This window comes from Carassius auratus, chromosome 14 (assembly GCF_003368295.1).
Source record: "Carassius auratus strain Wakin chromosome 14, ASM336829v1, whole genome shotgun sequence".
Taxonomy (NCBI): domain Eukaryota; kingdom Metazoa; phylum Chordata; class Actinopteri; order Cypriniformes; family Cyprinidae; genus Carassius; species Carassius auratus.
In genome coordinates this window covers 6446418-6462771 of record NC_039256.1, presented here as the reverse complement: position 1 = coordinate 6462771, position 16354 = coordinate 6446418, and the positions used below count along the sequence as shown (strand labels likewise).

At 37.7% G+C, this 16354-nt stretch overlaps 1 protein-coding gene across 1 annotated transcript; it reads right to left on the bottom strand.

Moving 5' to 3' along the window:
- Nucleotides 1–11743: 11743 nt before the first annotated feature.
- On the bottom strand, nucleotides 11744–15286 carry LOC113113479 (transcription factor SOX-4-like). Its single transcript, XM_026279673.1, has one exon. It carries the CDS (start codon nucleotides 14527–14529, stop codon nucleotides 13471–13473), a length of 1059 nt encoding a protein of 352 aa, XP_026135458.1. The 5' UTR covers nucleotides 14530–15286; the 3' UTR covers nucleotides 11744–13470.
- Between the last annotated feature and the right edge of the window lie 1068 nt (nucleotides 15287–16354).

The window sequence follows — 16354 nt, the reverse complement described above, 5'->3', positions numbered from 1 at the left end:
GCTCCACTGACAGACCACTTCAAGCGTTGGACTTCACAAATGACAGCCTTAGCACATATTTTTACACATGCAAATTCACATACTAAATTGATTACATTATATAAAAAATTGATTTAATTTGTTGATTACTGTTTCATGTAGTTTTCAACATCTTTTATAACATTTTCAAGAAAAATATACAGTTATTGATTACAAAGATTTGCCTTGTATACATTTGAGTGAACATATCTCATATCTCTCTATGATTTTTGGGGGGGTTTCTCCTGCATGTTGGTTGCATCACATGATTTTAATTTGGAGGATACAAATACTACTCAATAATACTAATTATTATTATATCATTATAATTATTATGTCTAATGGCTTTGGAACAACTTGAGGGTGAGTAAAATGTCAATTTTAATTTTTGTGTGAACTATCCCATTATAGCTTTCTTTTTAAGAATTGCATTTATTTATTTACTTATTTATTGCATTATATCAGTAGTGATTTTGTTCATATATTAGAATGTGTGTATTAAAGTCATTGTATGTATAAATAAATTGGTCATTTTGGCTTGCTTTGTAATCATAGCCATGTCCAGCATGTATAGGGTGTTTGGTGCATGAGCGTGCATGGGCCGCACCACTGTAGTCATGACATAGCTTAAGTCCTAAGAAATTGATTTTTCCACTGACTTTAACTGAATGAGTAATAAGTCTGGGATATATGATTCTTAATGGCCAGAGTGTCTCAGAGACTTTGCATGCCATGACCGGGACGCTTCCAACAAACCAGGTAATGGCTATAACTCACACTAATGCGCTGACCCCATTTAACTTTCCTTAGTGCTAGGAAATAATGCACATTCGGTTCTAAGCTGCCTCGAACACCAGCCGAGTGGATGGGGTCAGGAAAGAGTGTCAAACAATCCACACCCTCACTGGTGGTGTGACCTCCTGCGGATAGTGAACTGTCAGTGCTCAGAAACACCCTCCGCCTACTTGCTCTAATGAATCTGCTATAATTCACAGGCACATTGGCAGATGTTCAAAAGGTCTGCCACTCTCTCATTTGTGCCGCCCTCAAAGCTCTCGTTTCAGATCGTACTCTCCTAATCAGCCTCGGAGTGCTGAGTCTTCTCATCTTTTCGAAACCACCGCTCATTAACTAAAATCTTCTCATGCATGGAAAATGTCTCTCACCTTCTAGTTCAGGAGACTTGGTTTCTTGTCAATACTGTACTCAGAGATGATTACTGTAAACTGTGAGTTTAGATTGCAGTGAAGACTTTTAGACTGAAAACTCTCCTTCATTTAAAGGCTCTTTGTGACTGGGTCTCCTTTATTCCCAGAGCATTACTGAATCTTCTCTAAACCATGTGGAACTGCTTAAACACAAACACACACACACACAGATCTCCAACTGTCACAGGACATTGACCTTCATCCTCAAGTGCAACAGTGATAGCTTTTACAGATGTGCTCTCTTCTAATAAAACCTAAATAACATTTCAGCAAGTCCTCTCTGTTTCTCTCTGATTCACACCCTCTTGCATCTCATATTTTAGATTAAAATAAAATATCCATAACTAGCCCTGCAATGCATTTTGTAATGAAAATAAAAACTATACAAACAAATTATATTCTACAGTCAATTAGTCAATAAATAAATACATACACTGTAAAATCCAATTATTCAGGTGCATAAAAAAAATTGAATATCATGGAAAAAGTATTTATTTTTTGTAATATAATAAAAAAGCAACTTTCACATATTCTAGATTCATTGCACTGAAAAATTTCAAGTTGTATTCCCCAGGTGAAATGCTTCTGATGTTTTTTTATTTTTATTTTTCTGTTTCAGGAGTGGCTTGGTTTTAGGAATGTGACAACTGTATCATATTTCCTGAAGTGTGTGGTGACTCTTGATGTGCATTGAAACTGGCCTACCACAACAGTTTAAAAATCACCTGAGTTCTGTAAGTAGTAATATATTGTTGGAGTAAAAAAAAAAAAAAGTTATTTTACACATGATAAAAACTTGCACTTAATTTGCTTGGAAAATACTTGTGAATAAGGAAGCCAAAAAAATAAAAAACTCTTAACAAGACCTGTGTGTATTGTACCACTTGTGCAGTGTATGTTCTCTGAGCACGCTTCTGGCTCACGCTGTTCTGTAGTTTATAAAAAGTTTATTAATTCTGAACATGTCCATATTGCACCAAAATGCAACACGGCACTCCCTTGGGTCCGCAGCAACACCACCGCATCTGGTCGACTGGATGAACGGTTCTCGGCATAATAAAAATGCTAATGGACAGATATACAGAGATTTGTGCCTTTATTAGAGAGAAGAATATGTTCAGCCCTTCCCTCCGAAGCTTCAAATATTTGGTGTTGATTACTACCAAAACTTCGAAGCTCAAAAAATGCTATTCGGACCAGCCCTAAAATAAATACCATCACATACCGTGAAACCGTTAGAATTTAGAAAAATACCGTGATATATTTTTGGTCATACCGCCCACCACTAGTCAGTAGTCTTTCCCATAATTGTGGCTGCATGTTCTAAACTACACCAAGAGGTACCCAGTATTTATACTCAAAATTAATCAAACAAATCAAGCTCAGAAATTAATATTCACATTTTTTGATATACTGAATTTTTAATTTTCCTAAACGGTAAGTCATAACTATATATATATATTATATATATATATAATTATTATTATTATTATGATTACAAAAATATATACATATATAAATAATAAATAAGACCTTTTCCACAATATTCCATTTTTTTTTAGATGCACCTGTAAAGTACATTTTAATGTGCTACTGATAATTAATTGTTAACTGTAATATTTTGCAATGTTCCCTCTATAATTTTATAACATTGAGGCTTTGGTTACTTTTTGGATTAAAGTTATTTTTCAGTTTACAATTTTGGTGTCGATATTTTCACAATCACAGTGATTACTTGATCACACATTTAAGGTTTAAATGTGTACTGAATTACTACTGTAATTCGGAAGAAATGCTGCTTTTCAATTGGTTTGGACTGAGGCCTCAAGTAGATATGTATAGAGATTTTCTTTCTTTTTTTCTTGTAGAGCATGTAAATATCGAGAAATGAATGTGTCTAATCTACAATTCACAACAATAGTGGAACTTGCCTGAAGAATTATTTGTCATATTTAGGACAAGTGATTGTAGCGTCTTTCTTCTCTGAACAGCGGTCTCGTGAACACTTCATTTTAAACTGTTATACAGCAGTAGAGCAGTTTTTGGCTCAATCGTGTGCTACACTTTAATCACTATTTCAAATAATTTATTGCGAATGCATGCAGTATACCTGTAATCACTATTTCTTTTCTTTCTTTTTTTTTTTTTTTACCCCACAGATATAAGAAAACATTTCACAACCTACAACTCTAAAAATGTATGTTGCTACCTTAAATCTTTTCCATATGTTCTATAATATTTAATAATATTTAAAATAAACTGTGTCATTGACATTTTGATAAACATATTGTAGTGTAAGTGTTGAATGTCTTAAACTCTGTTTTTCTTTTATTACTTCAAGAACCCAGGTTTGACAGCAGTGACACCCGTTTTACTTTACTTTGTAAGTTCTCATAGTTAATAAAGCACATCATTTTGGAAAAAATGTCCTGTGTTTTTGCTGATAACTTACTGATATACTTTTATAAAGATTAGTTTATTATAAACCTAGTTCAAAAAAAATGAAAGCTATGCCACTTAATCACCCTCCTGTCATTCCATCCCATAAAAAGTGTGCATCCTTATGACATGAATGAAGATATTAACCCCAAAACTCTCGACACTCAAGAAACCATAAAATAAATCCATATGAATGGTGCCGTGTAATCTACTTTTGAGCTAAACTGTTCTATGAAAGGTAAAGAGAAGTCTCAGTTATATTTTCACTTGAACTTGGTTATTCATATTCGGATCACAAACCGTTCTCGATCTGGAATTATTCGCTGGAAACCCTGAATTGTACTGTAGAACGCCTGGAGTGACGTCACTGCTCAGGATTGGACATTTGTTTTTTGCTTCAGCAACAGTTTCTCTGTAGCTGGCCAAGCATGCTATATGAGCTAAATAAACAAGTTAATAGTTAAAAAAATAAATATTTAATCTTTCATAATGTGTGCTATTTACATCTAGTACCGTGTCTTAACTCTTGCACTCCTAAGAGCTCTGTTAACAGCCCAACAGTGAAAAGTTCAACCGTATCCGTATCGGCTTAGGCCGGATCAGCACAAAATGAAATGGTTAAGCAACAAGAATGGTTAGGCCTGATGGTGGAAAAGCAGCTCAAATCTTCAGAAGAGACATAATTGCTATATGATCCAACTGTCTATTGTTTTGGGTAAATAGATGTTCAGCTGAATGACAGAAATTTATTGGATTTCACTGAAAATGTCAAAAAATTACCTGCAACTTTGCACTGTCGCTATAATTTTTGTGTAATTGTATGTGTGTGAATAAAAGAACATTGTTGTCACTCATTTGTAATGGATGTTTGAAGCACTTAAGTTACAGGAGTAAAGCTTACTTGGTTTTTTAAAGGCTAAATATTTCGGTATCTTGCAGTTGTTTTTGAGTTAGCCACCAGGCAACAACGCTGAGCTGTAACATTAATAGCAGCACACAGGAAAAAAAAAATCTCAATTTCACTGTTATTTTAGTATTATGTATATACTGTTATAGTATTTATTCATATTTTATATTAGCTTTCATCATATTTCAATTTTTATTTTAAATTTGGTTTAAGTATTCATTTTAGTTTTATAAGGCATTTTTATTAGTTTGTTTTCAATATTTCTATTTAGGTTTATTGTATTTCAGCTTTAGTTTTAGTTATTTTAGCACTACAACTTAGTTCAGTTAATTTCATATTTTAATTCAGCTCATTTTAATTACTGAAAACAATTTTAATAGTGTATAGCAGTTAACTAAGACCATAAAAAATGACAAAAAATAAAAGTTTCTTGAGAAAATAATAATAATAATAAAATAAAAAAATAAAAACTTCCAACTTAAAATACAACAGAAAATATATGTAGAATCTTAAAATTTTAGTTTACTAGTTGCATTTTTAGGGCAACATTTCCATTTAAAACATTTCCATAGAAATACAAAACTAATAAAACATTAATTTAAAATAGTATTTATAAAAAAAAAAACTATAATAGTACCTATCATTGATAAAACTAAAACTGGTCAACAATCACATTAATCCATTTCATGCTTTAAGAATCCTCTAAAAATAACTAATAAAACAGTTTGTAATCAAACACTTACTAAAATTATGTATATTAGCATACATGCATACATACCTAAACAGTACACCTACAACTAAAGTTTTTAAAGTTTTAAAGTTTGTATGGACATTAAATACAGCAGTTCAAGCTGAATTAATTGCTGAAAATTGCTACAGAGAAAAATACCAAGTCTCGCAAACTACTAAATGGCCAGCGCCAGAAACTGCCAAACCATAGAAATGGATCTCATTCAGCTCAAATGACATTTTCCACAGGAGTCGACTAATAAGGAACTGGGAATAACAGAGGAACATGATCAAGAAAACAGAAATAAGATGTAGGTGTCAGGGTGTGAGTGAGGAGCAGAAATGGAAAACAGGCAAGAGGAGAGGAAGCTATGCTGGGTAGAACAAGGAAGCTTGGATGTCGTGTGCCAGTCTGAACCATAAAGGGATTTTCTGATGAGAAAGCAGGAGAGAGGATAGGAAGAGAGAGAAGAGGAGGCTTCACAGTACAGTACAGAAACATCTGTGTTGCATTTGCATTGAGCTGTGACTAAAGCTCCAGGTTCATGTGCTTCGTATGTGCAATCCGCAACCAAGTCACTGCTGTTCCCAGCCCTCTTTTCTTTCTTTCTTTTTCTCCCTAGTTAGGCCTGCATGATAAACATAAGCATTTAATATACCAATACACTCACAAAACTCTGTCAACTCCATTGGAGAACCAGATGTGCCCTCAAAAATAAAAATAAAAAGTAATAAAATAAAAGTGTGAGGAACTTAGGGCAGCCCCACTTCAAAACAACATACAAAAAACTCTTGCAGAACAAAGCATCGACGAGCATTCGCGATACAAAGCTACCCTTCAGCGTGTGTGCGCTTTCAAACCGCACACAAACATACACCAGTTGCTCCCAGTCATAAACCGACAGCTTGTCACATGAGAGCGCAGGGGAACTTCAGAAGTGGTGCGGCTGGGCAGAGCCTGTGCATCCCTACGCTTCAGCACCGTCAGCAAATCCACACTCAGTTTCAGGACACTAAAGCACCAGGCTCTCTCGGCCGCGTGGAGAGAGAGATAGACGGCGAAAGACTAAATCAAAGCATATGTTGACAGAAACTCACTCTAATTTCAAAGGCCTCCACCGAGATCTTGACAAGGCCCTAAGATACCAAACTATTAAAAACATACGCGGGTGCCAAAACAACTGCTGCGATGCTGGGAAGAAAATGAATGCTGCGGATGATGCCTGATGTCACCATGCAGCCGGGAGCACTTTCAATCCAGAACACCAATGAAATTAATTTCTGAAATAAAGACCCTTGTGCTGAATAGATGCACTAACTACACTGGAAACCGTTGAGCGGGGTGTTTTTGGTTCTTCTCCCTCATCCTAAAGTACATCAACGTGCTAGAAGGTGTGTATTTACCTTTACACCAAGGAGTCAGAAGTGGGCTCACGAGTTCAAGACAATAGAGCAGCCAACAACCGCATTCCCTTCTCTACCGCTGCCTCTCACACACTGATTTATGGGTAGTAATTACTTCACTGCCAGGGACAACATCTCACCACGCTTCCTGCACAAAAGTGACTAATTAGTTGTGCTGTCTTCTGATGCCTGCAATGACTTTTTACTCCTATTTTTCTTTTTGTATGAAAGACAAGGCATGTCAAAACAAGACATGTCAACATCCCAAGGCAACACTGCTATCTCTGTAGCAACCTTTCTAAGCAGACATACATTAATACAGCAAGTCTGTTGCTCTCTCTCTCTCACACACACACACACACAGATACAGCACTAAACCCTGGCAGACAGCTTCTAAACAGTTTGCTTATAGAACAAATGCAATGCATGATGGGGTAAAAATATATGGAAATTTTGGCTGCATCTGAAATCAGTGGGTACTATATATATTTTGTTTTACTTTGCAACTGCTAAAAAAGATCTATATGAATTTATGTAGTAGAAATGTACAAAAACTGTCACTGGGGTGATACATTTTCAAAAGGTACATCTTTGTACCCCTACAAGGTGCATATGGTATACCTTAAAGATACATATTAGTACTTTTTGAAGAGGTACCACCAGAGTGACAGCTTTTGTATTACAGTGTTTACTGGAAGACTTCTTCTGTTGCAGTAGGTCATTAAGATACTTTTTGTCTATCGTTTTATTAAAACTGTAAATTTGGACATGCAATTCTTCTTATAAACTGTTTTTCACCTACTTTATAGTTTGGAAGTAAAATATGATTACGCAAATTTGTGGTTGCCAAATATTATAAACTACACCTGTGCTAGAACACCTATGAGAACCGACTTCATGAATACATTAAAAATCAACTGGAGAAAATTAATCACAAGGAAGTCCAAGAAAAGTCAAGTTAGTTCCGAGAAAAAGCTTTTCACTATCATTTATTTCTCTTCTCTTGCTCTCAGGGTTATCCGGTTACTCCAGTTTTCTTTGTATTGCACTTTACTGTTTTCTTATTAAACAGAAAAGGTTGTTTTCATTGTGTTGCATCCTTAGGCCTCAGTGTCATCAATATTAAAAGAGCCATCTATTGTATACTTCATGGGTAAAAGAAGAAAGAAAACTCCTTCTGATCTCCTACTGTAACACTGAACAAGCATGACCTATGGCTTTTATGACTATAGAAGGTAACAAGAACACCTGTAATCAATATCATCACAGCATACTGTAAAACCAGTGACCTAGAAAAATAAAATGAAAGATGCTGCCCTATCGATGGGATTGCGGAAGGAATAAAAATACAATTAATAAAAATAAAACATTCAAAAATAGTTTAGATTACAGTGGAGCAATTTATGAAGCAGTACAACATTTTATTCAATTTAACTTTAATTCACACCTTCTGAAACTCATTGTGTGATCATTCATATTTAAATGGCCCATTTTAACATTCTGTTTAATATATTATTTTCCCCAATTAAAATGATGTCCAAAAAAAAAAAAAAAAAGCAAAAAAACAAGCTTTTAAGCATTTTATAGTAAATAAATAAAAATATATATTGCCTTTGTGATTTTGATTATTGTGACAAGTTGAATGGATGAAATCATAGATGTCAAAATATACTAATGAAAAGAAACACATCGCAGACTGTCATTTAAAATAATAATAATAATCATCATCATCATCATCCGAATTGCTATACAAAATTTCTTAAAAAACAACTAGCCTAAATGTTGCTAACCTAACTCTTGGAAAAAACGTGTATTAATAACCTGTTTTCTAATACTTAAAAATCCTAAATAATATGATTGTACAGTATAAGACAGATGGACCGAAATGTCCGTGAGTTCATTCTTTGTTGATTATTCGTCGTGTTGAGTAAATCAAATTCCCGAACAGGTCAGGTTTATGACGAGTCATAATCCAGCACTGATATTCCACTCGGTTACTGTGTCGCGTGGCCACGTGAAGTTTGTGAGCATGATGAACAAAGGAATAGCTACTCCACTCCCCCTTTGTGCTCAACTTTGAGAGCAGACGCACCAAAACTCCCGCTAAAATATTCCAAAATCATTGACTCAGTGTCAGAAAGTTATCCACGTTGGGTTTTATCTAAAACAAGTTAAAGTCCATTGAGGAGCGATCCCGTTTTGTCGTTATAATCCAAAAACTCAAAACTTTCTTTGAGCGTCCGGATGTTTTGCTTCTATTGATGATAGTGCATTGTCTGCACGTGCTAGACAGCTCGCTTGACCACGCCCATTTTACCCCTGACCCCACCCCTTGTCCAATACCATGCACTTAACGGAATTACACCTAAAGACGTTAGTGAAACGTCTATATTTTATTATTATTATTAATATTACCATTGTTTTAAATAATAAATGTAGTAATTATATATATATATATATTATATTATTTTATAATCATCATTATTGTTGTTGTCTAATAGGTGAATTGCCCTACATTGGGACAATGCCTAATGTGGGACACTTAACGTTTCGTGTTTGTAGCTTCCCCATAAATACATGAATGCCAGTGAAACTCAAAGCTGTGGTGTCATGTGATCAAAATCACATCACGTCTCAAAAAATGTTTCATGTTTTGGTTACACATCGCAATATGTCACAGAGATCTGAAATACGAAAAAAAAAAAAAAAAAAAAAAAATCCACATTAGGGTAATTCACCTTACATTTACATGTTTCAGGCATGGACATAGCACTCATGAAACATCTCTTAACAGTGCAGATGTGAAATATGATGATTCATCGTCTGCTAACATCAGTGCATATACTTAAGGTCACTGAGTGTATTGAGGGCTTGGGTTTTGAGTAAATTGCTATAGGGTGGTTATATAAATAAATATACATTTATGACAGTTTATCAGGCTGTATTGGTGACATAGTGGCAACCATAGTGTGTGGATAAGTGTAAATATTACTAATCTTGCTAAGTGCACCAGTTCAAACCATCTGTGATGCCTTCTGTTAGAAAGTTATATAGTGTTTGATCTTGTTAATTGAGTTTATTAAATACATAAAGTAGGATTTCTGCGTGCACACACACACAGACACACAAACACAAATATATATATATATATATATATATATATATATATTATTATTATTATTATTATTATTATTATTTATTTAGTTTTACACTTTAAAAGCTACAGAAGATATTTACATGTTTCCTAGAAGTCAAATATAAGTGCAACACTGATCATATTGGAAAAAAAAAAAAAAAGTTTGATATGTGAAATAACTTTTCAGGGCAGTACTAGATAAATTAATAATAATAATAATAATAATATGGATTTTTTATTATCACTTTTATGTAGCTGAAATAATTATGTGAGATTATGTGTGTGTGAGTATGTGTGTACACACACACACTTTGCCTGTGTCACTGACTCCAGATAACAAGTCAGTACATTGCAAGAAACATGGATACATTAGCTTGCAACTGGCACCCCAACCCAATCCATCATGCAAGTCTGCTTGACAGACTGATACATTCATATCTTAACTTTGCACAACTGTGGTATTCAAATGGCTTCCTGTCTCTTTTTTTTCATTTGGGGGATGTAAACAGATTAACAAAATCTTTCGAGAGCCCCCTCCCCGTTCCCGACACAAACCAGTGCACCCAGAAGGAATTAATTGGTTTCAGCAGTCATCCCTGCTGAACAATCCACTTGAGCGCCCCCAATGTAGCCTCCCGGCAGAGACATCTCATCTGTCTCACACTCCTCCCCCACAGAGCCCATGTCTAGACCCCCTTGCTGTAGTGTGCATCCATGCTCACACTCGACTAGGACATTAGGTTCACACCCTGTGCTATCATTTGGGATGATGCTATAGATAATGACTCAGGCCGAGCTGTTTAAACACTCAGCTTTTGAGACACGGACAAACCATCTGATCTCTTTTTTGCCCCCTCATCTAAACATGGCATTTTGCAGCCATGTAATGTGATTATTGCATATTTTAAAGTCGAGATCGCCTCTGATAGCTGCATACCCACATGACTGTGTCTTATTGTGTAAAAAAAAAGAAAGAAAAAAAAAACAGTGGAGAGGAAGTGATGGATGGATATTTATCAGGGAACACAGAAATGAAACAGTATTGTGATGTCATTTTGACAGTTCTGTGACTCCAGGTTGCAAAAGGCCTGACTGTTAATCTTTTGGCCATGCATCACTTCATGTCTCACATAGAGTGGCACACAAAAGCAGAGCTGGTGCAAGTGCATGGTATTAATAAATAAAGACTAGGTCTTTAAAGCATCAAAATCCTGATACACAAACAGTCTTGTTGAGCACTCATAATTACAATTTCTGATAAAAAGGCATAAAACTGAGGTTGTATGCTTTCAGAAGGTATTAATATGAACACGTTATGTACTAATATGCACTTTTAAACTATTAATATGTAGCGTAGGGATACATAAGGTGCAAATATGTGCCTTTTAGCTTTTGTACCTTATGTACCTATTTTTTTTTCAGATTATACATTTCAGAAAACAGAAAAAAAAAAACAAAAAAAAAACTAAGGTTTCTATACTGCTCCATGCTGCGCAAAGGAAAACAGTTTTATGGTCAGTATTATGGTCATTGGTTCCACAAAGATCTTTAAAAAAAAGTTTTTATTATTGTGAATAACATTTAATAATCTAAAGAATATATAATGAAACTTAAGTGGAATGGAAAGGTTCTATAGATGGCTCCATGGAGAGCCTTTGATGCCAATAAATAACTTTTATTTTTAAGAGTGTAGACTATAAATGGTCCTGTGGCTAATTTGTGGCTAATCAGAGTGTGATGTTGAATCAAAGAAAAATTTGTGAAGCAATTGTCTGTTTTAGTGTTGCCGTAATTACTGCGTTTTACCTTTGGGGGCAGTACTGCTTTCAAAAAATAAACAACAACAACAACAGCACTTGAATTATATTAAAATAAATATACAAAGAGAAAGAGTCTTGCAACTGATGTTCAGTTCCAGCTGATTTTATTTCCTTCTTGGAAAAAGACAAAGTTCTGTACAGAGGTCTGACAGGCAGTGACTTGACACAATTGGCTGGCTTTTGAGTTCACTACTCAAATGTTGAGATATGGTATGGCAAGACAAAACTATTGTACACAGCATATTGCACAAAATAAAACAATAAAACATCTATATATTCCAAAAGTCATGAACAACACTCTTAAACATAGGGATGTATAAAGATATATGTTCTTGTTCCTGTCGTGATATATCATCGTCAGACGTAAACACGCAATCTTTTACTTATTTTACAGTCAATGTACATAGAATTCTTCATGTTGATCCTCTGCCTTAAACACAACTGCTCTACATAAACCTGAATTGAGAAATACAAAATGCTATTCGCCATGCCATAATATACTAAAACAATTAGCTACATTTAGCCAACAAGTAGAAAAGATTAAATATCCTGGTACAATTATGGAGTGAAGACATACTTCATTGTTCATGAATTATAGACATTTCGACCGTATCCGTAATTCCATCCAGTGGTTCAAACCGAAACGTGTCACTATAAAAGCACAAAGAAATTGGTATTCAGAAGGTACAGTATCCCCAATAAGGACGCTATAAATCGCAGCTGTCGCTGCTGCAGCTACATACAACCTCAGTCAGCGCGCGCATCACAGGCTAATGACGATTGGTCGTTGAAATGCGGATACTGTCTCTTTAAGAAGCCTGTGGCTTGACACTGTAAACATGTTTAGGGAGTAGATTTTGGAGACAACCCAACCCCCCTGGCTTTAATAATCGGAAATCCAAACAGCGATATTCACCGATTGACACCCCCTCGATATATTTTGTACAAAAATACACTCAGAAAATAATGAAACATTTAATCTCCGTTCCATGTGAGAGGTCATCAATTAAATAATACGAAACAAGTCTAGCCCTTCCGCGAAACAGACGGACATGTGCATGTGAAGCCTATACACACAACAGACTGACTAGAACACAAGTGACGGAGTGGGGAAGAGAAGCAATGTTTGGTCGTTATATAAATACATCGGTATAAAAATGCCAGCGCTGAAAAGTTACGAGGATGAAAAAGTAAAAGGCAGAGAGAGAAAAAAACGCTCCTCGGATGATTTTTGGTCCTGATTTGTAGTGTAAAAGAGTTGAATCATCTGAGTTGCGTCTGAATCCTGATGTCATGACGACAGGAAAGCTGGTGATTGCGTTTGTTTTTGCGTCTGATACGGCGCTGCCATTCGGTTTCAACGAATCAACACCAGTTACGCTTCTCAACAGCCTTAAGTCAATGAAAGCATGCGATGCTGGTCTAACACAGGTAAACAATCTCAAGCGCGAGCGCGAGCGCGACGAATCGATCGCATGCTCTCCATTCAGTACCTCCATCAAAACAAGCATATGACCAGACTTTTCTTGTTTAAAAACGTCCCTTTTTGAAGTCGAAGAGGGCGCACAACGTTAACTCGCCATCGAGCAATGCCTTCCTCATCTGCGTCCAAAGCGCGCCTCCTTCCAAGCACCAAACGAGCAAGCTAAGCACTTTCATCTGCACTCTTGTCAGTGGATAATGAGAACCCACAGTATCTGATGCATGATAAACACGAGGAATCATGTCGTTGACTCATCATCTGACTCGTCTCGGAGGATTTTTGCAGCCCTCCAGTCATTTTTCAATCTGTCCTTTCACTACTAGCTCTCAGTAAGTAAACACCAAGTTGGATATTGTCGATTCGAGCCAGTCCCCTGATATCAACTCGCTCACCTCTGGGGTGCAGTAGTCGGGGAACTCAAAGTGCGAGCCGGAGCCCGACTCAAAGTTGAACTCCAAATCTCTGTCTAGAGGCGCGGTGCCAAAGGTGCTGAAACTGTCAAAGCCGGGACTGGGGTCCGCCAGCTCGTCCTCGAACTCCTCATCCGAAGAGGACGACTGCGAGGAGGACGAGTGCGATGCGGAGGGCGTCGGAGACGGCGCGCGGGTGTACTTGAAGCGCGCTGGGGGCTCGGCGTCTTCCTTTCCGCTCGCGAGCCCGTCCTCATACAGGCTCAGCGGGTCGCTGGATTCCGCTGAGCTGCTCAGAGTGGGGCTGGCCGGCACGGCGACAGAGGGCGGGCTGCTATCGGAGCTGCATCCCCCGAACACATGCCCGCGCTTTGCTGGTTTCTCGGGTATCTGTTTGGCGGCGGACCTGGACTTGTAGAGAGTGTGGTGGTCTGCAGGGACGGAGTGGGGGGTCAGCTCAAGCGCCGTGGACTTTCTGTGCGTCCTGTTGAGAGTTTTCGAGCTCTTTCTGGATGCAGATTTCGCGCCGGGGCTGCCGCTCACGCGCTCCGCCTTCTCCCCAGTCTTGCCGCTGGATGACTTCACCTTCTTCCGTGGACGATATTTGTAGTCTGGGTAGTCTGCCATGTGCTTGAGCCGCAGACGCTCGGCCTCGCGGATGAAGGGGATCTTGTCGCTGTCTTTTAAAAGTTTCCAGCGCTTGCCGAGTCTCTTGGAGATCTCCGCGTTGTGCATGTCGGGCGACTGTTCCATAATCTTGCGCCTCTCTATCTGCGACCAAACCATGAAGGCGTTCATTGGCCTCTTGATGTGTCCAGATGGGGTTTTGCACCAGGCTATGTCCATTTTATCCCCAGCCGAGTTTGGAGAGCCGGGAGTCGGGGAGGCGTCCATGTCTAGGTCCATCTCCCCAGAATCAGTGGACTCGCCGGGGAGCACGTCACTGTTGTTGCTGATGTGCGTCTGCTCCACCATAGTCAGGTCACTCACTACAACAGTCTCAACTTTTAATTGCGCACGAAAATCCTACACGTGTTGCAGCTTGAAACGCGTTGAGAGCGCTAAGAATCTTTCTTCTTCTTCACACTTGTGCGAAATATGATTTAGTCAGCGTGGAAACAAAAGTTGCTGTTGCTGCCGACTGTCTCTTGGTTCAGCACGCCGTCCACAAAGGCGCATATCCCCGTCAGGAGCTCTGTCAAGTCCCGGCAATGTCAAAATCAACAGTCTACCGTTCAACTGCCGGTTCGACTGAAAACGAACCCAGAGTGCGCTCTGGACGCGAAGTATCTGAAGCCGCTTAATGGAAACGGACAAGTGTCTTCAGCATAGTTTGTCGTATGACCATGCGGTAGGTTTAGGCGACTGCACTTTTTCATGCTCTGAGCTTCCTATCACCCTTCACAACTTTCAATACTTCTGCTAAACCGCCTCACAAGGATTTATCCTTTTCCGAAGGTATAAAGGAAAGAGAAACCAGCCAATCAGCTGCTGTCACTAGCCTTTACTCTGCCAAAGCCACGCCCCGTCGCCGTTCATTGGCTGAATATAGTATCTAATAATAATCGGCGCGTGCAATGAGAAGCTTTCTGTCTGACCTCATTCCATCTACACTGCAAACTTAGTTTTAAAGGCGCATTATGTACTCCCCCTTTCCTAGATCGCACACTGAATTTGGCAAGGGTGCATAAGTTAGGATAAGCAATTCTAATGTTCGATTATGAGTGATAACACGGATTAAAACCAAGGACTGTTAAATTCAGTTTCTCACAACCAAGCGTTTGCTTTGACTCGCTTGCATTAGATAAATTATAAAGTGACTGTAACTTATTATTTAGAGCATTAATTTGGGATATGATATAATAATAATAATTAAAAACAATCGCTCATTCTTTGATATTAGATATGCAGCGCCGTGCATTATAGACAAAAAGACAGACAGCATGCGCCCACATGCCACGCGTTTCTCCATTCAAAGGCAGCGTGTTTTTGTTTGTGTTGGCAGCTCGCGCTCTGGTTGACGGGTTTTAGATCAAATGTATATTTTTTTATAAATAGTTTTTAGCGATGCCCATTTTAATTAGCACACTCCCCCAAATTGAGTATTTCTAGCTACTTTAATGATGTTGATAGCCGAATGCAGTCACACAGCAAACAGTCAAATTCAAGAGGTGAAGAAACAGCATTTGGCATCCTGACTTTAAAACCAGACTCGTTTATGCCTCTAGATGGCATAGTAGAGCCAAAATACCATTACTTATGCCACACAGAAGGTGTGTGCTCTGAATAACCGTTTAACTAGATAAAACAGATCTGAATATGCATTACGTAATCAAGTCATCTATCATGAACAGAAGATAACAACAAAGGGCAAGCAGCTCGAGTCCATTCTCACATTATTGTGAGATGTGAAGATGAAGTGATGCATTACCACTATCTCTGCTAAGCAGACAGTGACTTCCTAAACCCTGAATCAGTATAACTGAAATCAATGGTTCAGTGACCTCATAGCTGAAGTATTCTGAATTTAAAAGAACTATTAACCATTTACAACACCAAAAGCACATCAAGTGCATGAGATTTTCTAAGGCACTTCTGAGGCCATATGATTTTGAATACAGTAATCAAACACCTTTGACTGTTTAAACAGGTGTGCTGGGAGTGAATGCAGACGAGCTTAGCTTATCGTGTCTCATCACAGGGACAGATGGCCACCTTGCTGCACTTACAATTATTTACACACCAGCAATAGGCAACAAAACCACTATTTTCTCCAGGTGAGTCAAAGGTGAGTTCTTAT

Coding starts and splice junctions, on each gene's coding strand:
- LOC113113479 (XM_026279673.1), bottom strand. CDS start 14,529: ATGGTGGAGCAGACGCACATCAGCAACAACAGTGACGTGCTCCCCGGC.